At 42.1% G+C, this 26,474-nt stretch overlaps 2 protein-coding genes across 5 annotated transcripts; one reads left to right on the top strand and one right to left on the bottom strand.

Moving 5' to 3' along the window:
* The first annotated feature begins 11,861 nt into the window (after positions 1-11,861).
* Positions 11,862-19,047, top strand: LOC133915645 (phosphatidylinositol 4-phosphate 5-kinase 1-like). Of its 4 annotated transcripts, none has more exons than XM_062358880.1 (10): positions 11,862-12,138; positions 12,909-12,994; positions 13,220-14,266; positions 14,946-15,113; positions 15,686-15,851; positions 16,251-16,361; positions 16,441-16,628; positions 17,312-17,376; positions 18,128-18,293; positions 18,665-19,047. In XM_062358880.1, the coding sequence occupies exons 2-10, from the start codon at positions 12,957-12,959 to the stop codon at positions 18,942-18,944; spliced, it is 2,229 nt and encodes a 742-aa protein (XP_062214864.1). In that variant the 5' UTR covers positions 11,862-12,138; positions 12,909-12,956; the 3' UTR covers positions 18,945-19,047. The 4 variants fall into 4 exon arrangements, with proteins under 4 accessions (XP_062214864.1, XP_062214862.1, XP_062214863.1 ...); XM_062358878.1 differs by having other exon boundaries at positions 11,866-12,138; positions 17,234-17,376; XM_062358879.1 differs by having other exon boundaries at positions 11,866-12,138; positions 12,870-12,994; positions 17,234-17,376.
* A 571-nt stretch (positions 19,048-19,618) lies between these two features.
* LOC133915644 (uncharacterized) lies at positions 19,619-25,334 on the bottom strand. Its single transcript, XM_062358877.1, has 11 exons — positions 25,275-25,334; positions 24,889-25,021; positions 24,705-24,812; positions 24,550-24,609; positions 24,295-24,444; positions 24,089-24,202; positions 23,492-23,563; positions 22,399-22,482; positions 22,153-22,253; positions 21,748-21,832; positions 19,619-20,171 (listed from the first exon to the last, which is right to left on the bottom strand). The coding sequence occupies exons 2-11, from the start codon at positions 24,961-24,963 to the stop codon at positions 19,803-19,805; spliced, it is 1,218 nt and encodes a 405-aa protein (XP_062214861.1). The 5' UTR covers positions 24,964-25,021; positions 25,275-25,334; the 3' UTR covers positions 19,619-19,802.
* Positions 25,335-26,474: the final 1,140 nt, after the last annotated feature.

Genomic DNA, 26,474 nt, shown 5'->3' with positions numbered 1-26,474 from the left:
CCACCTCTAAAGTAATATCTATAGAGACACTCTTAGTTTATGACCTCTTTGCACGTCTCCTCCTCGTCCTTGTTATTATTCTCCTCTTCAAGTAACTAATGCTTGCACCATTTAAGAGACGCGCCTGCTCGCTCACTATTTTTCAGAAATATAGTTAAAATGTTAGCATGTCAACGGAATAAAAATAATGAGATAGTTGAATTTTTTAATTTAAATTGAATTAAAAGAAAAATATCACATGAAATGATAAAAATGCATATAAATGGAGCATTACGAAGGAACTCATTTTTTTTATCATATAACCTAGGGATGAAAATAATTTTAGAAATTAGTCCATCACATAAGAAGAATATTAGAGGATTTCTCAAATTTTTGGGAATTTATTTGAGGCACTAACAATTGCTAGAAGTTATAAAGGTAGCCTTTTTAAAAGAATTTTAGTTTAAAATATACAAAGAATTTTTAGGTGAATCCAATTAAAATGGGTTGTATATGGATTATGGAATACGCAAAAAAAAAATTTGAGTAACAGAAGACCACCGTTTTGAAGGAGAGTGGAAACAAAATTTATTCAATGTGGCCACTGTTCATGTTAACAGGAGTTGACAGAGTGCTAGCTATATTCGATACCTGAGATATCGAATATGATATTGTTCACCATATTCGGTATCTGATGTATCGAATACAGTTGATATTCAATACCTTAGGTGCCAAAAATAGTGAATAATACCATATTCGACACGTCAAATGCTGAATATGATACTGTTCATAATTTTCGGTAAATAAGCTACCGTATACGGATGCTAAATTTATAAATATAATAATATATTATTTATTATGATAAATATGATCAATTATATTATCTATTTTTGGATTTTCAGCTATCAGGAACACGTGAGAGGGACACTCTTTTTTTCACGCGAGTAATGTTTCTACGGTGTCAGATTTACTGTTCATGGAAAATGCTGTAGCGATTCGCTGTGTGGTCAAAATGTTGTCCATTCGTATGGGATCGAACGGCTCACAAGATTGATGACTTCAATCTCTCTAAATTCAGATGATCTGATTCCCCGCAAAAGAAGGTGAAAACAAAGTCCAATCGCGGCCGATACAAGCGGACGGTAGTATACTACTTACTCCTAGCCGTTCCCTTGGTTTGGTCTTTCTTTTTTCCAGGCCATTTGTCTCTCTCTACGCTGAGTTGAGTTGCACCCGTGTCCAGCCGGCGTGCGAGGCTACCACGAAGACGGTTAGCACGGGAGCGGCAGCGAAATAGCTAAGGTCGGCGCACGGCAGCGGGGACCGAGACTTAGGGCTGTTTATTTTAGCTGGATATTGTAAAAATCAGTTTGTAGATTATAGATGGTACGAAACTGAATTATAAAATCTGTATCGTAAAAGCTGGATTATGTATTATTATAATCTGGTGGAAGATTGATTACTGGATTATTATAATCTAGATGTTAGATTGTAACAATTCAGCTTTTTTAACCAGCTGATTGTTTCAGCTTTTAAGTTATAATCACAATCTAACTTTTACAATCCAACTATTTATTTTAGTTTTTATCACAATCCAGCTTTTATAATCCGAAACAAATATGACCTTAGGGTCATGTTTGTTTTTCTATGAATTATAGATTTTGGATTATTAATTCTGCAAATAAACGGTTAGATTTTAAAAATATATTTTACAAATATATATTTAGATTATGATATAATTTACAATCCACTCAAAATAAGTTTCTACATAATTTACTATCAGAATCCAGAATCTAAAAAAAATAAACATGGCTTAGGATGGTTTCATTTATTTCAGGAGGTGAGGTCGGGTGCTCCGGATATGTGGATGGGTTCCGGGAGCAGTAAAATAGACGACAGCAGGTTGGCGGGATGATGAGTCCACGAGCACTGCGTCTGGCATGAAAGGCTTGTGCCTGGTGTCGATGTTAGGAATTTCGCCGGAGTTCGGCATCTCTTTATGAATTTGAACTCATTACCCTACCCCGTGAAGGTTCAGCAACGACCAAATTGCGTGAAACGGGAAGTGGCGCCTTAAAATGGAGTGGAGGTAGCTTCGACATGATAGTGCACACTCTGATTTTCAGCTACTTGTATGATGGATTTTTTTTTTCTTTTGGTGGAAAAATGTGTGATAGTTTCGATTTCTGAACATTTTTCTTCTTGGTAAACGTTTGTCAAAACGGGATATGTAAACTTCATCGTTTTGGAAAACGGATGAACGAAAATAGAATCTAACGCAACAAGCTACAAAGTCATGTAGGTTGGGGTAGTGTATCTCAAAAGTGAAAGCCACATTCAGTTTTTGGCATAAAAGCAAAATTATGTTGTGTTTAATAGAATAGCTACAATTTTCCTTTGATCAAGGTAACTTTTTCCACAGCCCTATTGTGCTCAAACCTCCCTACCTCTCCATAAACTTTTACAAGGCCAACCAATTACAAGAAGTCAGAGGTCATATTCGTAAAGATCCAAAGGCAACAACGACCATGGTGAGGATCTTCTACCGTTGTTTTTGTCACATCTATTTTCTTCAAAGCTACAAGACCATGTTCGAGAGGTTGTCATCTTCTTCAATATCGGCGGGACCACACGTAACATGAAGAGATGGTATTTAGTTTTTTACTGCAACGCCCATGATGCTGTATCCTAGGCCATCCCTCCATCTTGCTCGTAGGGCAGAGTCCTCTCGAGGGGCGGTTACTGTTATTTGCAGCGCCCTCTCTGTCAGATGCAATTTGATATGACAAGGAAAACAAGACGCCTAAGATAGAGCATCCAGAATTACGCTAAACAAAGATAAAAGAATCCTTGTCCATTTCTTCCAATAAAGAACTAGTTGATAGAATAACTTCCGCATGGTCTTCTGTAAGAAGTTCGTCCAACAAATGTAAGTTTTTAAAAAGAGGAAGGGGGAAGGTAGAGAAGAGCGTGAGAGAGTAAAGATGCATATCTATCTCAGATGAGCTTTCCTAGCCTTGATAAGCAAGGACATTCATTTGAGGTTGGTTTGATTTCTCAGATGGAGTTTTGTATAGTCATATTGTATAGTTTGGTTGAGCAAAAACAGATTGAGTGGAGTCATATTTGTTAAAAAAAAATAGTGCTTGATTGGTGCTTTATAAAGAATAAGATGTGCCCTGTCAAGGGGTTCACACCGGAAAATACCATATGACAGTGGATAATATTAAGACTGTGGCCCCACCGTACGACTAGGCGGGGCTCGCGTGACCAGTATCCTGATCGCATAAGAAAACCCTGCTACCAGCTCTTACTAGTCGCGGGACAAGTACTCACCTAACATATCTAATCTCATTTAATGACATACACTCAAATATTTTTCTTCTGTGAGTGAAGTCGTGACCAGCGTAGAGGTGTAGTGCCCCATCCTAATGCTAGGGATGGTCTTGCAGACAAGCATGGCACCATTGGATGGATGGGACAGAGCCTACAGGACGGTCAGGTAAGTGGGATGATCTCATAGGCGAGCGTGCGACGCGCGGTAACGGGACAAGGCGTACCGGTCGATCAGAGTAGGACGAACCTACCTACCCTTTGTCATCATAGGCTAAGAGTAGTTTGGCTCCGTCATTGTTAGGCTGGTCTCAAGGTTTGACATAATTTGTTTGTATGTAACCCTCTCCTACTACTATATAAAGAGAGGATGACCATGATTGTAAGGAACAAAAATCATTCGGTAACAAAGTTCATCTAAGCCATAAGAAAATACACAAGATGTCGGATTGTTATCCTATGAGAGGCCTAAACTTGGATAATTCCTGGTGTTCTTGATTTTCCTTTGACACATACATCCACCGAAAACGTTGATCATGTGCTCATTGTTCGGTATACCCCAGAAACATTGTCAGAGATTAATCCTCGACAATTGGCGCGCCAAGTAGGGAGCGTGTTTTCGCATTTCGGTAAGTGTTGATAAATTGATTGGCTACCCATAGCCGGATCCACGGCAACCGTTGAGTCCTGTTCCGAGGACCTCATTCGCCGCGAGATGTACGTCATAGGGTACGAACATCGTTTTCCAGGCACGGTGTGGCTAGAGAATGATGTTAGTAGTGTGCTTTCATGTGGTGTATCTTGCGTGATTTCGATTTTCTATCTGGGTGTTGGTGTGCGTTGTGGGATGCTTTAGCATCCATTACATAGCCATATTTCCTATAGGATTACTATCTTTATAGTTAATAGTATAGCTGAGTTTTCTCCTTCTAGTCCTTTCTCTCATTGCTCTAACCTTCCTCTCCAATCCTGATCATATGGTGAACACAAAAAAAGTCAACTTGATAAAGGTACCAATAACAACAACCAGTAGATGTTACCTTAATTCAACCAGAAACAACTTTTGATAACACAAACTCAGATCCTTCAAGCCATGGCTCAGAATATGAAAAGTTTGCTGCAAAGCATAGAAGCTCTACGTGCAGAAGATAAGCATAATCAATAGCTCAGTAACAAGAAGAGGAAGAGAGCCTTCCAATACCAACAAGCGGTTAGCAGATCATGACTACGCTCCACTCTAGAACAAGCACTACATTCTATCAGCTAGGAAATCCCTCAGATCAAGAGCAATGCTCAAAGTGCACTACAACAACAGAGTATTTTTACTACAGAGAAGAAGGTCATTACGCCAGCAAGTGTTCCAAGAGGTCTCTTGTTCTTGATGCTAAGAAAAGGTGTTTCTACTGCGGAGAATAAACAAATTTTATCAGCTGATGTTCAAAGAAATATCTCACTATGGATAAGTTCAAATTCAACCACCCTTATGGCTTTGAAAGTTAAGGATGAAGATGTTGTCCCTAGAATGGACTGAATGACAAAAGTTCAGTGAAATTGTGGAATGAGCCTGAATGATAGTCAAGATTTCTAAGATAATTGAAAGAGTCGATGGAAGCAAGGTAATCCCTATGTACAAAGTGCAATGAAGTCAGTACTCAGAAGATGAAGCTACATGAAAGACAAAGAAAGAAGTTCCCCTCACCTCTTTCCTAGCCCTTCTGAATCTCGAGAGCGAGATTCCTTTTAAGGGGGTAGATTTGTAACATCCTGGTTTTAGAATTTATAACTTTTTAATTTTTCCAAGACTATTGAATAACTTTTTAATTTTTCCAAGGCACTAGTTTGTTGCTTTGGTCAAGTATAGATGCTCACATATGTTTATGTCAAATTTGCTTTCACATATGAATTTTACTTACTAACATCCCAATGCATAATCCTCGGAGTCGGTATATTTATAAGTACCTATTGTGGATTAAGTCTTGCGAGTAATTTCGTACTCACGCTGCTATTTTAGGTGTTACCGATGAGGAGGAGTTGGTCTTTGGCTACTTCATGCCCATCGAGAATGATGGTGGGTATGAGTAGGCAACTACTCGGAAGTCGTGCTTTTGTGATGGAGTCTAAGGGCATATGGCTCTATACTTCTTTTGTTGTATAGTCTTTAGTCTTCCGTTGTGTAGTTTCTTTTGTTGGTTAGGAGTTGAGTCGGTTGTTATCTCCTCTTAATTCTATTTTGCTGTAAATTGTAATAACTTGATAATTTGCACCTAACTGGAGAACTTACCGCATCGACAGAGGGGTGAGCACAAGTCTTGTCCTCGTAAAGCCACAGGGTTGGCTACACGGGGAGGTCAGGGCTGCCATCATGCGTGCCGTGGTCGGTGTCCCACCAGCGTGTTTGGATATTTCCACGAAAGTAGAGTCCTCCGTCGGTTTCTTCCCCCTTGCGTGGACGCTTGGCCGACAGCAGCCTGATCACCCCCGGTCTAGTCGAGGTGAGGCTGGTCAGTGCGAGTCTGGTCGAGGTGAGGCTAGTTGATCCTCTGCTGACCAGCGCTGCTCGCAGAACCTCCCCCATGGTCAATACCTGGCTCCGAGCAGTCTGATCACTGACATGACCAGTTGGGTCAGTACCGTGACCAGATTGGCGACCGATCGGGGCGGTACTGGGCGATAGAGAGGGCATGCGGGTGCCAAGATTGATTTCCCGGACAACCTCCATGATCTCGTCAACTATCAAGAGCAAGACATCAACCTTAGGAAGACCCTATTGTGACGCAAACCATGAAATCCTAACCCAGGAGAAGTCCTAGAGATGGAAATTCTAAGATCACACAACGGAGATCCGAGCCCTCTCCGACAAAGGGAGATCACACAACGGTGGAGCACCACGTGGAGGGCCATCTTTCCTTGGGTGACCGCCATTAGGAATTTGACCCGCGACTCGATGGCCTCGTCAGGATGATCTGGATAGTAGGGATACTTAAGATGTTGCATGATTAAGAATGAACTCAAAGGAAACGTCTGTGATATTACCTACGGAGCTCTCCCGTGTGACATCGTCACTCCCAGTGTACTTATATGCTGGATATGTTCTCCTCCGCATAGGGCGCAATCGGCGCTTGATGAAGTCGCAGACAATGTCTAATCTCGATAGCCTGGCGTCTACAAGCATCTTGACCCATGTAGCGAGGGTCAGCAGTTCCGGTATTGTCGTGGGGACGCTCCTTCAATTCTCGTTGACATGCGTCGGTGTACCCGGCATGCGGATGTTATCCAAGGGATCTTCTGTCATGAGGTAAAATCAATCCTCCCTCCAGCTCGACCATGATGACTTGAGGCCCATCTTGAGGTAGGCTCCTGCAACGCCATCATAGAGATGAAACCCACAGCTTCTGTTGGCTGACTCGGTCTATAACCTGGCCGTGTAGAAAAATCTGAATAGGTCGAGGCACATCTTGACTCCGATGAAATTCTCGCACATGTGAGCAAAAACGCTCAGTATGACAATGGAATTGGGATTGAGGTGGAGGTGACAAATGTTGTAGAAGGAGATAATGTTGTTGATTTCAGAGAAGGACGACATGAGGCCAACCAAGAAGAAAGAGATGAACATCATGATCTCCCCTTGGTGGGGAGCATGCACGCTCTCCCATAGGCGGCGAGGGAGTAGGTGGTTCTCACGCATCTGCCTCAGCTTCATCATATTGCACTTGGATTTGGGGAAGTTTGGCTCGTTGCCGGTGTGCTGCGCCATTGGAATGCAATAGAGGTTGCGACGGAGTACGGACGGTGACGGAGGGTAAAGGCTTTGCAGCAGGAGCACGGATGGCAACAGAGGGCAAAGTCTTTGAGGCTAAGGGAGATGATGAAAGGATCTGCAGGGAGCCATCGACGCTCCATTTATAGGACCGTTGCAGTATGTCAACCGTCATGGGGACTGGTCCGTTCGAAATTTGAAAGACCTCGCATAGGGAACTGAGATTTCCTCAGGTCTGACGATAATTAATGTTTCTATCCCACATCCTCCTTTTTTCTCTCCCATGTTCTCTCTCTCGCTTCGGATGTTTAACCTCCCTTCGGGATGTGGTTTCTTGAGCTGACAACGAAAGTGGGTTACATTAATGACCACTCCCTAGGTGAACTTATGGCCCTCTAGCACCCAAGTGGTGCGCTCAGGCTCGATCATGACCATGTGGCAAACCACTAAGTCCCCTGCATCTACGAATGAGCTTAGGGGCTGCTGTCAGTGTAAAGAATAAAGGGTGCCTGTTAGGGGGTCCACACTAGCAAATTCCAACTGTCAGTTGATATTATCAAGACCGTGGCCCTACCCCGCGACCAACAAGGGCTGGTCACGGGGTAAGTACTCATCTAACCCGTCTAATATCATTTAATGCTATACACTCAAATATTTTCCTTCCTCAGGCATCTCCTCTCAACGAGCAAAGTCATGACCGACGTAGTGGTGCAGTATCCCATCCCATAGCATTTAATGCTATGGAATGGCCTTGCAAACAGGCGTGGCACCATTGGGTGGATGGGACAGGGCCTATAGGATGGCCAGGCAAGTGAGATGGTCTCACAGGCGAGCGTGCGGCGCGCGGTAACAGGACAAGACGTATCGGTCGACCAGAGTAGGGCGAACCTGCCTACACTTTGTCATCATAAGCTAGGAGTAGTTGGCTCCGTCAGTGTTAGACCGGTCTCAGAGTTTTGCACGGTCTGTTTGTATGTATCCCTCTCCTCCTACTATATAAAGAAAGGAGGGTCGGGATTGTAAGGAACAAAACTCATTCAGTAACAAGTTCATCCAAACTATAAGAAAATACATAAGATGTAGAATTGTTATCCTACCACAGGTCTGAACCTAGATAATTTCTAGTGTTCTTGATATTTCTTCGACACACACATCCATCGAAAATGCTGTCACGTGCCCATCGTCCAGTATACCTAGAAATATTTCAGGGATTAACCCTCGATAGTTGGTTGTACCAGTCTGGACAGGCTGAGGTGAGTTTCTGTTTGGTCAACAAAATCTAAGACCGCGTGAACGGATGCAAGAGTTGAAATTGTGATTGATTACTCACATGAAGATAACTTTGTGACACTTACAAGTAGGCCCATCTGCATGAGTGGGTGCAGGAGCCTATATCTGACGTGCCAGACTAAAAGTGTATATTTGCACCCATTGACTAGGCTAAAACAGTAGATGCGTGCAACCATTATATGCATCCACCAGGTTAGGCATTAGCAAATTTAGGCAGTAAAACACACCCTTGGTAGAATTGAAAGAACTTTTAAAGATAATCTAGGTTGTTGATATCTATTGAGGGTAGAAACAAACATAGGCTTGTGATGTTGTTACCCTTAGTAACCAGATTTTTTAGAAAATGGAAATCGTTCCGGCTTTTTGCATCTGGGATGTATACAACCTACATCATTATTACAAAGTTTTGGCTAGTAGCCCGCAACAAATCGAAAGCAAAGCATGGTAAATTACGTCATGCATGTATTCTATAGATACAACGTCACCCATGCTTTGCAAAGATGTCCATTACCACCACCTCCAGAGTGTGGCACACCTTCAAAACATCTTCCCTTTGGTCCTCCTTTTGTAGTAATCTCCAGAACCTTAGTCAGTAGGTTCCCCTGAATATAGCCTGCATGAATGGCATATTTGTTTTTTTTATTAAATACAATATCATTGCGACAAAGCCAAATAGCCCAAAAAATAGCGGCAATCCCGACCAAAATTATTTTCTTTATCTTTGATCCTAACTCCTGTAGCCAATTGCCCACAATATGAGATATGTTCCTTGGTCTTTTTATTCCCAAGGCTATTGTGACAATGTGCCAAATGGTATTAGCTATGGGACATTCCAAAAAGAGGTGTTGTATACTTTCATTGTGATTACAAAAGCAGCACTTTAGACTACCCTCCCACTTTCTTTTTGACAAATTATCTTCGGTCAAAATAACCCCACGGCCTATATACCATAGGAAAATCTTTATTTTTAAAGGGAGTTTTAGCTGCCATAACCACTTGTGGGAGTTCGTAATGGGTTGATGCATCATTTGCTTATACATGGATTTGACTGTATATAATCCACTTCCATTAAGAACTCACCTGAAGGTATCTTTCTCATTAGAGAGGTTTATGTGGACTAATTGTAAGGTTAATATTTGCCATTCAATTAGTTTATCACCCACAAATGGTCGCCGGAAAGATAAGTTAAGCGGTATGCTTCGCATTACTTCCGCGATTGTGGCCTGCTTATGCCGCACAACCTTATAAAGAGTTAGGAATTGCGAGCTTAATAGACTATTGCCCAGCCAAATATCATTCCAGAATCGAGTCTGGCTTCCATCCTGTACCTGAAAAGAACCCCATTTTAGGAATTCTTTTTTAATCTTCATAAGGTCAGACCAGAAATGAGAATCATCTGGTTTGCCTTGTGATTGTGTGAGTGCTTTGGAACCAAGATACTTGTTTCTGAGCAGTTTTTGCCAAACCCCGTCCTCATGAAGGAGCTTGAACAACCATTTGCTGAGAAGGCAAATATTGTTGACCGAAAGGTTAGTAATTCCCAAACCACCCAGGTCCTTTGGTTGGCAAAGTATATCCCAACGAGTTAATCGATTTTTTTTTTGATTATCCTCTTACCAAAAAAATCTAGATCGTAAATAATCCAGTCTCTTTAGGACACCATGAGGGATCTTGAAGAAGGACATCATAAACACTGGAAGGCTGCTCAAAACTGAATTAAGGAGGACTAATCTGCCCCCAGCTGACATCATCTTCCCTTTCCAACTGCTCAATTTACGCTCAAATCTTTCCTCCACCCCCTTCCGGTCGCTATTTCGAAGCTTTCTATGATGCATTGGAATGCCAAGATATTTAAATGTATGTGTACCAATATCACACCCAAATAACTGTGCATATTGTTCTTCACGTTCATTTGCTTCTTCATAACAAAACAACAACACAACATATTTTTTTATTTTCTAAAACTTTCTTCTCAATGCATATGCTACATATATTTTATTTTCTAAAACTTTTAAAACCGACCTTTACTTGCTAAATTTTCAAAATCAGAATCCTTTTGGTCACGCCATGTGCTAAAAAGTTTAGATTTGAAAATTTATCGAGCTAGAGCTTATTTTAAAATATTAGTTAAAAAAGGTTTTTAAAATAAAAATTTCTGGCCATACGAGCCGCTGGGTACGCAAGATGGAGGTAGGATCAAAATGCACCCTAACACGTCAGCCAAAATGTCGATCATAGTGAGGTTTTCTCGCGCACAGGCTCGTGCTTTCGTGGTGCTTCTACCCTTTTCTCCGTCAACTTCCAGGCGGCCAGCACGCCCAGATAAAAAATGGAATGTTAAGGAAATCTACTTGATTTTTCCTCTGCTCGAAAAGATCTCTGACGGATACTCACATGGCCCAGACGCCCACCAGGTAAACTATACAATTCCAAGTTCCAAAGTCCAATCCTCCAAGCGTCCCATCACTCCGAGATCACGCCCCGGATTAGATTCCCCGTCACGTCCGCCGCCACGCGCTTGACGGCGCCGCCGGTCGCGAACTCACTCGCATGGCCAAGCCACGCCAACAAAAAAATACACTGTACTCCAAAGTACGAGTAACCAACCAAACCCACCCGTCCCACGCGAGCGAACAACAGCGCGCCGAAAGCGACGACCCCGCCCGCACACACCGCTCTCGCGGTAAGAGCACGGGAATCCTCTGGCCTCCGCCCGCGCTCGCTCACAGCTCAACGCACCGCGCCCCGCCAGCCCACACGAGGTGACGGGAATCCTCTCGTGAGTAGGGTTTACAAATTCGATAGATTTTTTAAATCATCTAGGATTGGTCATCATACAGTAATTTAATAGAATTGGTAGAAATTGAATTTTATTAATTTTTTAGTATTTTAATTTTGAACTTAAATTTGATCACTAATGGTTCGATTTGTAAATACGATACGGATCGAAATAGTAGGTAACCATAATAACTAAATAGTTACTGTCGCATTTTTAAAATCTACTCGTGAGTCGTGCGTGTGGGGGCTCGCCCACGGCTCAAACCACACCGCTCCTATTGTTCAACGATCTTCACATGCACTCCTTCACAAAAGCAGATTCTATTAAACCAAATTCTACGAAAAATCTTCTTCTTTATGATAATATATGTCATTTCTCTCTTCCCTTTAAATAGTCATTAAATCAGATAATATATAGTAGTTAGATTAGAATCTTACAGAAAAAAATGCTATAAAATTCGCTTCTTTCACGGGAACATCAGCAGCACGGGAATCCTCTCGTCCACGCACGGCCCACCACCGCGCCCGCGCGGCACACCTGGTGGATCGAGCCGAATGCCCCTCCCCCGCCCCCCGGCCCGCCTCCCTCCCGTCGCTTCCATGATTGACGCCACCGAAAGGCTCGAGAAAATTACCCCAATCGCAGGGAGTTTAGACGTTAGCGACGGGCGGACGGGGGCAGCAAAACGAGGAAAGAAATCTGGGTGCGAAGTGGGGGCGTGGCACGCGCTGGGATTGGTCGGCGCCAGCTCGGCCACTCGCGCGCGCAACGTGGTGCTGGTTCCCTCCCCCCTCCCCCACACGGCCCCAGTCGCCTTCCCCCTCTGCCTGTCCCCTTCGATCTCCTGCCCCTTTCCCCTCTCTGCTTCTCTTCTCTCGTCTATTCTCTCTGCCTGGACGCTGGAGCCGAGACCCTCTCCCGGAGGCGGGTCGGATGGGGCGTGGGTTCGGTTCCGCGCGATCTCCTTCGGCGGCGATGAGCTTCGAGTGCTGCTTCTGAGGTATGGTGTCTGCGGGATCAGTTCCAGCTTGCTTCGCTTTGCTTAGAGATGCTCTGAGCTTCTGGCTGAGGATGCTGGATGATCCGGGGAGGCCACTTGCGCTGGAATTCAAGTAGTTCGCGAGTTTTTGCTTTGATCCAGCCTTTAGCAGGGGTGGCATTCAAGCAGTTTGGGAGCTTATGATTTGATCGAGTCGTTAGGTTGGGTGGCACTTTGAAGGAGCTTTTGTGGCAGTAGTTTTCTGTTCTGTTGGGAATCTTGATTCTTGATAGAATTCTTGCTGAAGTGTGGAGGGAGAAAGAGACAGAAGGAACTTTTCTTCGATATCTATGTCAAGAATTTTTACTAGCTACTAGCTGCAACTATTGATTACTCTGCAAAGCCAACAACAAATGCTCGAACTATGGTGATAAAAGTGGTGTGTCAAAGGAATCTTCACGTAACAGTAGAAATGTGATTTCAGTTACGCGACATGAAGCTTCCATGAAGGGAACCTCTGCGGTCCACGTGTCCAGCTCACTGAAACGTTGTGTTTAAGGCATCGGAATTTTTGTTTTGTGTCATATTAAGCACAGTATACTAGGAATTCATTTTCACGGTAATAATTCTGTGGGGACATGGACTGTATGAGTGTTGAACCTAGTTTGGATCAAGTCTTTTTTATTTTACTTTCCTGTTGGCGTTCATTTTAAGTGCATAATGTACCACCGCCCTTTTCCATCTTTTTTCAGATCTTGCTGAATGATTTTTTTTTCATTACTGAGCTATAGCGGAGCATAGTGCGACGTGGAGCGAGAAAGGTCCTGGTAAACCTTGGCATGGCCAGTGCAGAGACAAGCAAGGGGGACATCCAAAGGTGTGCTAATTCTCATTTTCACCAAGTACACTCTTTTTTTTTTTTATGGAAGGTGCTTTGAAGCTTTTCCCAAAAATTGAAAAGCGCAAATGCGCAATAAAATGACAACTGGATTTGCATTCATCCTACTAAATGCACTACTTTAATAATTTAAATTTTCCTTTTCGATTTAGTTGTTGGAAAGCTGGGAAGCTGGTGGTAGCCTTATTTTGTCTTTGTGATTAGGGGGAACACCCTTCCGAATGGCGACATCTATGTTGGCAACTTTGCTGGTTTAGTTCCTCATGGATTTGGAAAGTATATGTGGACAGATGGAACTCTTTATTATGGCGAGTGGGATACGAGCAAGATGACTGGTAGAGGAGTAATTCAGTGGCCTTCAAGCGCTTCATATGATGGAGATCTCCGTGGAGGTTTCATTGATGGAACGGGCACTTTCAAAGGAGTTGATGGCTCTGTTTATAAAGGCTCTTGGAGGATGAACAAAAAGCATGGAATGGGCACAATGGTCTATGCTAAGTCTGACGTTTATGAAGGTTTCTGGAATGAGGGTTTGCCAGATGGATTTGGTAAATATACATGGGCTGGTGGCAACATCTACATTGGAAGCTGGAAATCAGGAAAAATGAATGGCAGAGGAGTGATGCAGTGGACAAATGGTGATACCCTAGACTGTAATTGGCTAAATGGACTGGCTCATGGAAAAGGTTTTTGCAAATATGCATCAGGAGCATGTTACATTGGTACATGGGATAGGGGGCTCAAGGATGGCCATGGTGTATTTTATGAACCAGGAAGTAAAATGCCTTGTAACTTTGAAGTGTCTGAGTGTGCAACTGATCATGATGTTACAAGTGCTTCAAGTTCTAGTAATGAAAATATCTATAGTGGACTATTGTTTCTACTGCAAAAACTTTGCAACATGTGGAGACTACATAGCCGTTTCCATTGGCCTAGGCGTATTTCAAATGGCACCACACCAGTTTTTGATGGTAATCCTGGAAACCAATTGTCACAAGGCTCATCTACTGAACCCTTGTCAACTGATGAGTGTATCCAAGACAGTGGAGGTGATAAAGTATTGGTCTATGAACGGGAATATGTACAAGGAGTACTTATCTCGGAAAAGCCAAAATGCCATGATTCAGGAATGCTTGATAGCGGTAAAACACAGGAGCATACCTGGCAAAAACAAGCTGGAGGGCCCATGGAGATTATTTACAAGGGCCATAGAAGCTATTACCTAATGCTTAATTTGCAACTTGGCATCAGGTAAATGCATAATTATACTGACGTATGCGTGCATATATGAATTCCTTTCTGTAGAGAATTTACTTTTTAGCTGTTTTTCTTTGCTGGTTCATTCTCTTTATGTCTATTTAGGACAGTTGCAGCTTCCATTGAGATATGTTATTACTACATCTGAAAGAAGCAAGCTATGCAAGTAGGAATGGCTCTCTTTCAGCTTTCGGACACATAACTCATATTCAATTTTTCGAGCACAGCATTGCTTGTTCAAGAATTAGTAGCAGTGGGTGTGAAAAATTGAGTTAAAATGTCCTGGTGTTAAATGGCTACAGAAGGAGTATCTTTTCAAGGAAAAAGTTCATTATCATAGAATTTTGTTGTATAAAAAGGGATAATTTTCTTTTTGAGGAAGCAAATGCACTGCAGTTGAATATTGTATGCTACTTCCTACATTAACAAATAATTGCCATTTTCACATTTCCTTGGCATATTTTCCCACACTGCGCTTACTAATTGTACCCCAGTTTCTTATCTCCTTAATAATTTGTTTGTCCTTGTGATTTCTATTTGAGGGTAACATAGCCATATTTTATCCAAAACATGATTGCTTCAGTACATTAATTTAGTGGTTGTGAGCACTTCAGTAAGTATGTCCCTATTAACAGTTCTTTATATCACTTAACCGCACAATATCGCTATTCAGGTATACTGTAGGTAAAATCACCCCTGTACCTTTGCGTGAAGTTCGTTCAAATGATTTCGGACCTCGAGCAAGGATAAGAATGTTCTTCCCTTGTGAGGGCTCACAGTATACCCCTCCGCACTGCTCTGTCAATTTCTTTTGGAAGGATTATTGTCCTATGGTTTTCAGGTATGTCTCTTTCTAGTTCTCTCATTATAAGAATATAGCATTTCATACTGTTCTTCTATTAGTAAATCTAACTTAGCACAACTTTGGTTCATCCGTCCATCATTAGCTACAGGGCTGAGCTCCGTGCTGTGGTTCACCCCTGCCTAAACTATAGGAGATGACAAAAAAGCTAAATCGAAAATGGCGGATTTGTTTTAAAAAAGCAGCATGTGATTGTTGCATAGCCTATGGTTTTAATTGCCGAAGATTATATCTCAAAACGAACCAGAAACTAGTGTCTTATGGTTACCTCTGAAGTAATTTGGTTGGTCTAAAGGATGAGTCATCTCATAAGAGCACTGCTCAACCTGAAGAGAATGATAAGAGTAATGTTTCTACTGTTTGTAGTATGTTTTCCTATCAAAATGTTTTTAATTATTTTAAGTAAATAAGCTGTAAGGGCACAACAATAGCAGAAAACGATGCAGGAGGATACAGACTATAGAGAAGTTTTCATCGATTTGGAACTTTTATAGATTCTGCTAATTAATTTGTCATGTTTCATCATAGCTAATTAACTCATATTTTTACAGGAATCTACGAGAAATGTTTCATATTGATGCTGCAGATTACATGATGTCTATATGTGGTGATGATAGTCTAAAGGAGCTTTCTTCACCCGGGAAAAGTGGCAGCATTTTCTATCATTCACAGGATGAACGTTTTGTCATAAAAACATTGAGAAAAAGTGAGCTGAAGGTATGGTCCTTATGGTTGTTTATATGATTGTGTTTTACCTGTTCTTAATATGTAGATGAGTCATTAATATATTTACAGCCAGGCAAATCTAATAGCACACAAGATGGTGCTATTTGTGATATTGATATTAGTAAACACAAACTTTCTTAGGAAATAAAAATTATTTATATCGTTGTTGAGAACCGAGCAATGCTCGGTTGGTAGGGCCTACAGTTGAGAAGCCGCCCACCCGAGCTTGAACCTGGGTGCTCGCAGGTCATGTGAGTACCTCCCTAAACGGTTCGGTACTGGTCTCTCTTAAGACAAAATCAGGGGTCCCCGTGGTTGAGTTTTTTTATATCGTTGTTGAGTGATAAGATATGCCTACTGCAGATTGGATTGATGTAATACGTGCTGCAGATACTGTTGAAGATGCTTCCAAAATACTACAATCATGTCAGAGCTTACGATAATACGCTCATTACGAAATTTTTTGGCGTGCACAGGATTACTCTAAAAGCCGGGAGAAAGGTGCATGTTCATATTCTTGTCCCACTATTGTTGTTTAGCCTGTATGCATATGACATAGTTATTTATGGTACCATTGCAGGTCCGCTTTGTTGTGATGGGAAATATGTTTTGCACTGAGCTACGAATTCACCGTAAGTACGACTTGAAGGGTTCTACACAAGGCAGATCAACAAAAAAGCAAAATATAAATGAAAACACAACACTAAAAGACCTTGATCTGTCGTATGTTTTCCATGTGGATAAACCATGGCGGGAGGCGCTTTTTAGGTAAGCTGCTAATTTCTTGCTCCATTTATTTTCTAAACATCTTATTAGTCTCGCTCCTGGTATTATCAGTTGTTCTTCGACAAACTCCAGTGTCTGACCATATTGTTTGTGAAGTTGCTGATACTCCCATGTTGAAAATGCAAACCAGAGAAAGTAAAAGATGAAAATACAAACCACAGAAAGTAAAATATTTATGCTAGATTGCTACTTTAGGCCCAAGATTGATGCCTATGGAACTGTTGTACTATTTCACTACTGACACTGACCTATTTTTCCTTGGAGATATGAAAACCGCATACATTGAAGAGTTAGTATTTTATATTCTTTTTGGGAAAGAAATAGACCATAGAGGGTTATTAAATGCGTAAACATTGTTTGTGCATGTGTATTGATGTTGGAATGGCATGTCTCTGGTTAAATTCATCGTTTACTGCATCATTCGCTGCAGTATTTGTTCTGGAATCAGTTGGGACTTGGTTACTTATGATTTGTTCTTAAGGGAATAATTGATGATTAAACTTCAGTTGTTGATAAACATATGGTTCAATAATTGGAAGATTGATGATAAGTGTTAACTGTTAAATACTTCTGCTGACTGTTTTCAGGCAAATATCACTTGATTGTATGTTCCTAGAATCCCAATCTATAATTGATTATAGCATGCTGTTGGGAATCCATTTCAGAGCTCCCTATAACCTGAAGACAGCCTCATCACATGAGAACTCCCTTGAAAGATGTGGAATTCCAGGTATGAACCCAACCTCAAGTACAGATGAGTCTTATTTGTGAATTTTTTTTGCTTTTGCCACTAATTAGGACCCTGTCTTTAAAATGCCATCCGAAATTTTGCTCATTTCATTTTGCCACTCTTCTGTTAGGAGCTGTTCTGTTTTTGCCATCACAGTCAGTTTGCCCTTGTTCGACTGAATGAAAAGCATGGCAAAATTTGATCATTAAAACTAAGATCCTAAGTAACATCGTTGCTATTCACAGCCACTAAACTCATCTTTCGATAATTCAAAAATGGTCTTCTCATGCCTCCTGACTGATGGAGTTGGGCCAAAGCCCAAAAGGGGCAAAGTGACAAACAAAAGTAAAGGTAAAGGAAGTGGCAAAAAAGGGAGACCAAAAATTTCATGGGCATAATGAAGAACTGGTTCGCCCTTAATGGTAAAAAAAAAAAATCCCTTTTATTTATGTTATGTTCCTCTGAAGTTGATCTATTCTTAAATTGGAACTGGAACCTTGGATTGACACGCTTGTACACTGTGTTGTTCTATTGGTATTGCCCTCAGCTTTTGACTTTGTTACCTGTGAGTAATAAACTGTTTTAGGAACTGGGAGGTGTGGGTGTACACCCCTACCACCCAGGTTCGAGTCCTCTTCAACTCGAATTTAGGTGTCTATTTCTTTTTAATATAATACCATCTGGTTTCATCTAGGTCGGTCCAAGTTATTTATTTATTTGTAATAAACTGTTTCTTTCTTTCCTTAACCAGATAGTGATCTGTTGCATTATGAGGAGAAAAGTTCTTGGAAGGGATTTCTGCTCGTTGCTCATGAGCCAGGTACTACAGTCGGTGGTTCCCACATAAGAGGAAGCATGGTTAGAGCGTCGGGAGCTGGTTATGAAGAAGTTGATCTTGTTTTGCCGGGCAATGGAAGGTATATTTTCTTGAGTTTTACGAAAACATTTGATGATCCAGCTCGAAACTTGAGATGTCGTGTGTTGCAGAACTAGAATACGTATCCTAGACCTGATACACTCGTTTAGGAATCACATTTAAGCCTACAATATCTCTGTGTTAAAATCAATGAGGGAAAGTTACCTGCCGAGTTATGATTCTTTTTATCTTGGTCGTCTAACGTGCAACGAAAAACAGGTTGGTCAAATATACTCGAGTAGTTCTTAGCCTAGCAAAGATGGATCCCACACTCTACTTTTAATTATGCCAATTCTACTTTTACATAGTTATTAGCCCTAAACAAGATGAATTATGTTTCTGATTCATGCGTCCTGTGTAATCTGCTTCCAGGTTCCGTGTGCAGTTAGGGGTGAATATGCCAGCTCGAGCCCAGAAAGTGCGCGAGGACATGAATACGGAACTCGAAAATACGGATACCATTGAGGAGTACGATGTTGTTCTTTATCTTGGTATTATAGACATATTACAGGAGTATAATATGTCAAAAAGAGTCGAGCATGCAGTCAAATCACTCAAGTTCGATCCCCTTTCGATATCAGCTGTTGATCCGCATTCATACTCGAAACGATTTGTACATTCCCTGGAGACGGTTTTCGCTGAACAAGACTGAATGCAGACCTAAATAGTAAATAGCAGTACTGCCATGTTTAATTTTTCTTTGTAAAAAATTAGACATGTTCTTCATTGGAAATACTCAACACGGTTCCTGTGCAGCTCCAGTCATTATTCTGTTATTTCACTGAAGAATTCTGCTTTGCAGGTTGCCAAATGATCCTCCATTTTTTTGTGACGAAACATTGCAAATTGATCGCACATAATCTTAGAATGGCCGTGAAATGTATTGTTTGGATGACCACTGGTCCCTGCTATAGATGGGCCAATGTACTAAAGTTATGAGAGACGATAAAATTTAGCAGTTGTGTTCCTAAGTGGCACTACCCGATTGTCAGTTTCAACATCTCTTTCATTCGAGCAAGAGCCTGTTATAATTGGATTTAGATACAAATCTATATTGAATCCTAAAATTTTTAAAGAAATATTTTCTGAATCATAAAAGATAAGACGGACGGCACCGGCTGCCACTGAGGTGGCAGTTGTCTCCAGTGGGCAGAGCAATGAAGACTGATGAGGGGCCAAAGATTCACGAGACAGTTGCACTCGCACCGGTGGCTGCAGCGCGGGGTCAGTGAAGAATGGACGACGACCAGATGGCAGCTGTGGCGTTCACCTGATCTAAACTAGGTTAGTGGAAAACGCCTGACGCCACCTTCAAACAAGGGAAAGAATCGTAGAATGTTTACAAATGATGCTACAATAATCGACAGTCAATGTATGGCCTCAACCTCAAACAGCCCAAACAGCGAAATATGAAAACAGCAGTACACGTACAGGCAGTCCCAACAAGACGGCAACTAAATCGATATCGAATGCAGAACACCCAAGTGCCTCGCTCGTAAACACGCATGACCTATTGTGCCTCAGGTGCAGGCTCACCACCATCAGTAGCAGCTTCTTCTGATGGCTTGGTTGGGTCATCGTTGACACCCAGGACTTCATCCATCAACTCATCTTCCGCAGCCATGTCATCGGCATCCTCATCATCATCACTCCCACCCTCCTCAGGGATCCGGCTAGTTTTTGGACCATGCTCCGCCCTGTGCGTGTCCAGCTCCTTATCCATTTCTTGCATGTTTGCAGGCCCATTCGCCCTCCGAGCGTTCCGGGCATTCTGGATCCTCTCCAACTGCCTCTCAACATTGGAGAGATATTGCTCCTCAACTTGCTTTTGAAATTGGGTCAGATCAGCCCTGCGCACAGATTTCCATTCTTCAAATACCTGCAGTATTAAACAGAAGTTAGTTCATCCAGAATAATGGATCCAAAAGACACGAATACATGACTAAAACAAAATATTATACACATCGTCACCAAATATAAAAGGTGGTCTAGGGAAATCTGCAAGCACTAGTTACAATTTGCAAATGAGACTAATCTGATAATATGTCAGACAAGTATGAACATCAAGCATCATGCTCTGAATATGTGTTGCACTTGACGGATAAATAGGTTACTGTGAATATATGGAAGTTGATGACAGGAAATTTGCAAGCACATGGTGCAAATGAGAATCTCATCTGAGAGACGATTATGAACATTTTGCTCTTAATCTACATTGCACTTGACCAAGACATATGACTAAGTGAAAGGTGAGTACCAGCTACCATGCCATGTGTTATGATCCTAGGATCATCAGGGAGATAAACATTCACCGGGAGGACAGCCAGATAGCCGGACGGCGGCAACTACTAGGGGAGGGATTAAACTATAGATTCGGGAGACTTAGAATATTGGTGAAGACTTAAATTAATTCTTCTCTTGCTTGATTACAGGGATGTGCTGGGTGACCTTTTATATGGAGAGGAGAAATTACAATCCTAATTCAATTCCAACTCCTAACTTATCTACTAGCAAACTTATCTTTAAGAAGTCCTAATTCAATCCGACTTCTAACTTATCTCCTACCTAACTTATCTCTAAACAAATCAATTCGAATCCTAACATACCAATAGATATACTAACTAATCTATACTAACCTCACTGATCTCGTGCCACAGTGTCGCGGTCACTGTTCACTTGTGAGCAGTAATTTCCTGCACATAACAGATGTGATGGACGATCTAAATGACCCTAATGGGCTGGACATGACACCGTGCTTGCAGACATGACACCGTGCTTGCATGTCAAAACTTCCAAGCGAAGAGCTTGACACATTTAAGGAGGAAAGTTCATAAACACTTCCAATGGCTTTCAGTTATAAATACCACTCACAAACTAGTAGATTATATGAATGTGCAAATGACATATTGGAAGAAAACAACACAATTTCCCTCATGAAATTAGGAATACATGGTAATTGCAAAATGGAGCTACAACAGAAAATTCTGCACATTGCATCTGTGGGCTCTGGGGAAGGAATTTCTAGGCAGCCTTACCCTTAGCTTTTTTTGCAAGGAAGCTGATTTGAACCCAGGACCTCCAGGACACAAGCCCGCCCTTCTTAAACAATTGCATTTTTGCTAGGTAAGGTTAAATCATTACAAGTCCTAAAATTTCATAAACGACTGCCGGTGCATCCCGGTTGTTTCCTTCATATCATATAACTGGGATCTGGGATCAGTACACACAAACACCACAGCAGAAAATGGGCAATTTGGCACCTATTTGTTGTTGGCATTATCATTAGGTATGCCTTTGTAGTGTTCCAAATTCCAAGTAAGTTGTCAAACCACATAGATAGAGGTAAGTACTAAGGAATAGGCAAATCGCACATCATCCTTACAAAATATTTAATTTATCCATTAGAGTACATGAGTATGCAAAATTATAAAGTTCTTTACTTGAGTAGGACATACCTTTTCCTTGTTCTGCTCAACAATAGTTAGATCATCAATGATTGGTTTAGTTGGCATGTAGTAAATAGGTGGTTCAGCTTTTGTCCTGCCCAACACAAGGGGATAAACAGATGGAGTCAAACATGGAACAAATATTGTTCAATATAATGTAAATAGATACACTAATGACCATCAAACATCAAGTCTGCATACAATTAGAACGTATCTTCCCTCAATTTAATTGTCAATATGGAGACTTTTGGACCAGAAATAAAAATAACCTGCAGCATACAGAAAACAATAGATCGATCAAAAAAGAAAGTAGAATAACTACACAAGTATGCAAAACAACTCAACTGAAGAAAATAAGGATCCCAATTGTGGATTTAAGTCAAAGTGAAGAAATATGAAAAGCAGTAAAGTTACCTTAAGAAATTGGACAGCTTTTTATGATGCTCAGTCCACTGAATGTACAACAGCTCCAACCTCTTTTCTTCTGCCCTAGCAGCTACGCGCGCACGAAGCATCTAAACAAGAGCATCTAAGGATTAAATAATTACCACTAAGGAAAAGGATTAAATAATTATGATTTACAATGCAAACACATCAATTAAAAATGTGTGTAATTATGGCATACGAATACAAGTCATATAACATTGTATAAAACCTTACCATGTCACGCTTACGCTTCTCTGCAATTTGCTCTCGCTCCTGCTGTCGCAACCTTTCACTTTCCTCACGAACCTTTTGTTCAGCCTACATTCAATCAATTCTTTCAGTGTCCATGATGTTTTGGGTATAATACGAAATTATATGAATTTTAGCCATTCATATAGTCTCGATCTCTAAAGGATCTAATGATATCTATGAGATGCAACAACTTTCAAAAGAAAACACTGAATTCCTTGAAAATATAAAAGATCATCTGACTTATGGCCTCTCCCTGTAGTCACAACCACAATTATTGAAGATGGTTCAAACACACACACACACACACACACACACATACATATATACATACATACATATATATATGGCGAGTCTATTCTGCGCTTAGCCTCAACTCTAGTTACTGTTGCGCCACCCACAGGTACAACTCAAAAAATTATCAGCTACAATCCGCTAGGTAGACTAGTTACAACCACGCGTCTAGAAGTACATAATTGCAACACGAGAAGGTAACGAGTTACAATTAATATATATAAGGATCGAATTTATGTTCTAGATTGTACTACGATTACAATTGTGTTCCTTAGATTGTACATCATTAGGCAAAGAATTCGTTAAGAGTTATGTTCATCCATAACACAATTGCAGCTTGATTTTTTTTTTTCGTCTGGTTGTAACTCACTGTCACACGGATTGTAACTCTACTATTTTTTGGATTGGACGGGGGGTGACGCAACAGTAACTAGAGTTGAGCCTAGACACATAATATATATACAGTGTGTGTGTGTGTGTGTGTGTGTGTGTGTGTGTGCACATTTGCAAAATATCAAGGTCCAATTCTTCTATACTATAGTAGTTAATCAGATAAACAAGCTTCTTTTTGCTTGCTATTCCATAGTACGGATGAATTTCAACATGAAAAAAAATTCACAAGCAGGAATGTTGTGCCCATGGCATACCAAGTGTATTATGATATTTTATGCATATACAAAAATTACAAGACAAAATAGCACTTATTACATGGCAGGAGTAGCTCCTACAAAAGACCAGTCACTAACTTAGATATTGAGATAGGCACAGGAGAAATGAGCAAAACCTTTCGCTGAGTCTCTGATCTGCGCAGATAAGCCTCGGAGCTGGAAAGTTTTTTGTCCTCTTGCTGAAATTTCTGCATTGCAGCATGGGTAGAATCAAGAATCAGATAAACTAAAGTTTTCAAAAACAGGCACACCCAGACAGTTCTACATAGTGGCACACAGCTAGTGGTTGGCTTTAATTCTCAAAAAAAATGATAACCAGTGCAACAAGATGTCAATGTCAATCTCCATCCATCGCTACACAATACCTCCACCTTTCAGTATTTGATTTGATTAAAGAGCGATTTTTCATCTTGGTTAATTAAACTTGGAATTAGTCCATCTTGTTGGTAGTCAAACTTGCAGGAAAGAAATGGCACCTTGAGGAAACGAGGGCTCACATGCCTTTAGCACTTCACTACTCCATTAAATTGCTACTCAGCTAGGAGGTTTGTTAACATGTTCAAGGACACATTGGCCAAGCCAAAGCTAATCAATAAAAACTAAAAATTGTTTGAGGAATAATAAAGACTGAAATGTAAAGGAACTACCACGACCACTCAAACATGTATACTTGCAGAACTGTGGATTCATCATTACACATAAGATTGTTTTACCTCTAACGTACCAACGAGAAGCTGCCCCAGCATCCTCTTATTCCTCCTCACCATGTTTGGGTCCTCGTTTTTGGGAAGCTCCCTTGGGGCGGGCTCAGGCAGCGAATTATAGTCCTGAAACCAAACAATAGCATCTAAGCTCCACAAAAGGCACATATAACCCAACGACAAGCAAACCCGCAATCCTTCCACTTTGCTCTACTCACCACCCTCCTCAGCAACCGTTGGATCCCATCGCTCCTGAACCCGCCATTGGTAACACCCCTCCTGTCACCGCCTTCAGTGGCACCTGGACCCTCACGCCCCTCCAGCTCCGCATCATTTGTGCCTTCCTCGTTAGCTTCAGCGCCATCCACCTCCATTCATCACGTCAACCAACGAAGACAAAATTTTAAGGCTTTCGAGGAACAAACCATAACGAAATATAGAAACAGAATAGCGATCAAAATCCAAGGGAGTACCTTAACTACAGCAGATAGCAGCCGCCGCTTCGGCGCAGGCTGGTCTCCCGATTCCGGAGCCTACATCAGAGATGTTGGAAAAAAAAAGTAAGGTCTCGCATAAATAGAGAAAGCGAATGGAAGGGAAGGGGGAAAGATGTAGGTAAGAAGCGTACGTGTCTCGCGAAGCCGCGGAGCGGGCGGGGCCCGCCGGGTCCGGGTCCGGGTCCGGGTCCGGCGGCGCCGCGCCGAAGGCCGCGGGGGTCACGCAGGCGCTCGGTGATCTGCGAGGGGGAAGGGGAACACGAGAACAGGTGAGGGCAGACGCCCGGAAGACTACGGAAGCTTCGAGAAGGGTACCTCGCGGTGCTGGCGCTGGAGCTCCTGGAGCTCGCGGCGGATATCGTCGGCCGTCTTTTCCGTCGCAGCGGCCATCGCCGTCGGGGAGGGAGGGCCGAGGGTTTGGCTGCTCGGGGATGCAGGTGCGGGGAGCGAAACGAGATCCTCTGACGTTGGAGATTTTGACGTCAGAGAGCAGTTGGGCAGTTTTGAGCCGTTTGATCACAAATGGGCGGATAAGATCTGACGCTACAGTAGGTATGAGAACAGTAGAATCGCTACAGTATATTGATGAACAGTAAAATCCGTTACTGTGCGACGTCAGAGAACTGTAGCACCTCTCACGAGTTACTGTACACATCTGACGTTGCTCCACCATCGTCAGAGGAACCGGTTCCGCGGGGAGCTCGGGGAGTCGGGGTTTGGGTGCTCTATTCTAGGGTGCGAAGTCTGGGCGGGAGTGATCTCCGCCGTTGGATCCTGCATCGTCCAATTTGAAGGGGTAATGCGCAGTTAGGGTGCAAATTAATTAAGTACTCGTTCATCCTCTTTAGTTTAACTAATAATATTAATTTTTTAATATAAATATTCTTAGTTAATTAATTTGCACCTTAGCTACGGTTTCCCGTGCTTATTCATTGGATTAAGTCGTGGTCATTAGGTCAGATTGAGCTAGTACACACATATGAGGTGGTTGCTTAGACCCTTTCACATATCAATTCATGCTTTTTATACAAATAGTTACACCATCATACTAGAAAATTGTGTTGATTAAATCAACAAAATGTAAGTGAATTCTTATATTTTTAAGGCCCGATGGTCAGAGCGGTTCCAATTCGCAGCCGATTTCGGTGAATCAATATCCAAACGGCGACTGTTGAAATGTTTCCACTTGAAACCATCCACTGAATTGGCCCGAATTGGTGAAACCATTAGAATGCCATTTCTCCTGTTTCTTATCGAGTCTGCCCCCACACCCGCTCAAGCTATGGCCGCCTAAGCTCCACTGGCTCGCCATCGAGCATCTGTTGTGCCACCCGTGGCTTCTGAGGTTGCCCCTGCTGCGTCGTGAAACCAGCTCGTGTGGGTATTGACTAATGGGCCCAGCCGAAGCATAGCTAGGGAGTGTCATATCGCAGCGTTGCTCGATTTGCGCGGACGATCGTGCCGATGACTGACCACGGGCAAATCGACACGGGCCACAGACGGATGAGTGTTGTGGGATGCTCACCGTGCGCTCATTTGGTCGGGAGAAGCGTTTCGGCGCTAGCTCAACATGCGACCAAACGCCAGCGCCCACCTTTTGGTCGTCGTCGTCGCCCTTAAACGCACCGCCTAATCGTGCTGGTGCTGTTGGTACTCGTCCTAGCCGTTGCCAGCAAGCACATTGTATTGTCATCCATGGTGTCTGCACAGCCTCTGTGAGGTGGCATCCATGGTCACCGCCTGCCCATGCCGCCCGCCTCCCCCCCCCCCCTCTCTCTGTGCAGCTCTCACGCCCGAGCCCCCTCTCTTTGCCAGGTGGGTCCCTAGGTCGAAATAGAATTATTATACACCATTAAATCGACTGAAACACTTCGAAATACATAGTAAAAGAATATAACTCT

This window comes from Phragmites australis, chromosome 4, assembly GCF_958298935.1.
Source record: "Phragmites australis chromosome 4, lpPhrAust1.1, whole genome shotgun sequence".
NCBI classification, from domain to species: Eukaryota; Viridiplantae; Streptophyta; class Magnoliopsida; order Poales; family Poaceae; genus Phragmites; species Phragmites australis.
The sequence above is the reverse complement of the archived record's forward strand: the minus strand, read 5'-3'. Positions and strand labels throughout refer to the sequence as shown.

What these genes read in the sequence shown, in the direction of transcription:
- LOC133915645 (XM_062358878.1), top strand. Translation starts at nt 12,957, where the DNA reads ATGGCCAGTGCAGAGACAAGCAAGGGGGACATCCAAAG. An exon ending in AATTTGCAACTTGGCATCAG is followed by an intron (nt 14,267 to 14,945) that starts GTAAATGCATAA and finishes ATCGCTATTCAG; the next exon opens with GTATACTGTAGGTAAAATCA. An exon ending in TGAAAGATGTGGAATTCCAG is followed by an intron (nt 17,377 to 18,127) that starts GTATGAACCCAA and finishes TTCCTTAACCAG; the next exon opens with ATAGTGATCTGTTGCATTAT.
- LOC133915644 (XM_062358877.1), bottom strand. Translation starts at nt 24,963, where the DNA reads ATGGCCGCTGCGACGGAAAAGACGGCCGACGATATCCGCCGCGAGCTC. An exon ending in TCCAGCGCCAGCACCGCGAG is followed by an intron (nt 24,813 to 24,888) that starts GTACCCTTCTCG and finishes TCCCCCTCGCAG; the next exon opens with ATCACCGAGCGCCTGCGTGA. An exon ending in AGAAGCGTAAGCGTGACATG is followed by an intron (nt 22,254 to 22,398) that starts GTAAGGTTTTAT and finishes GCTCTTGTTTAG; the next exon opens with ATGCTTCGTGCGCGCGTAGC.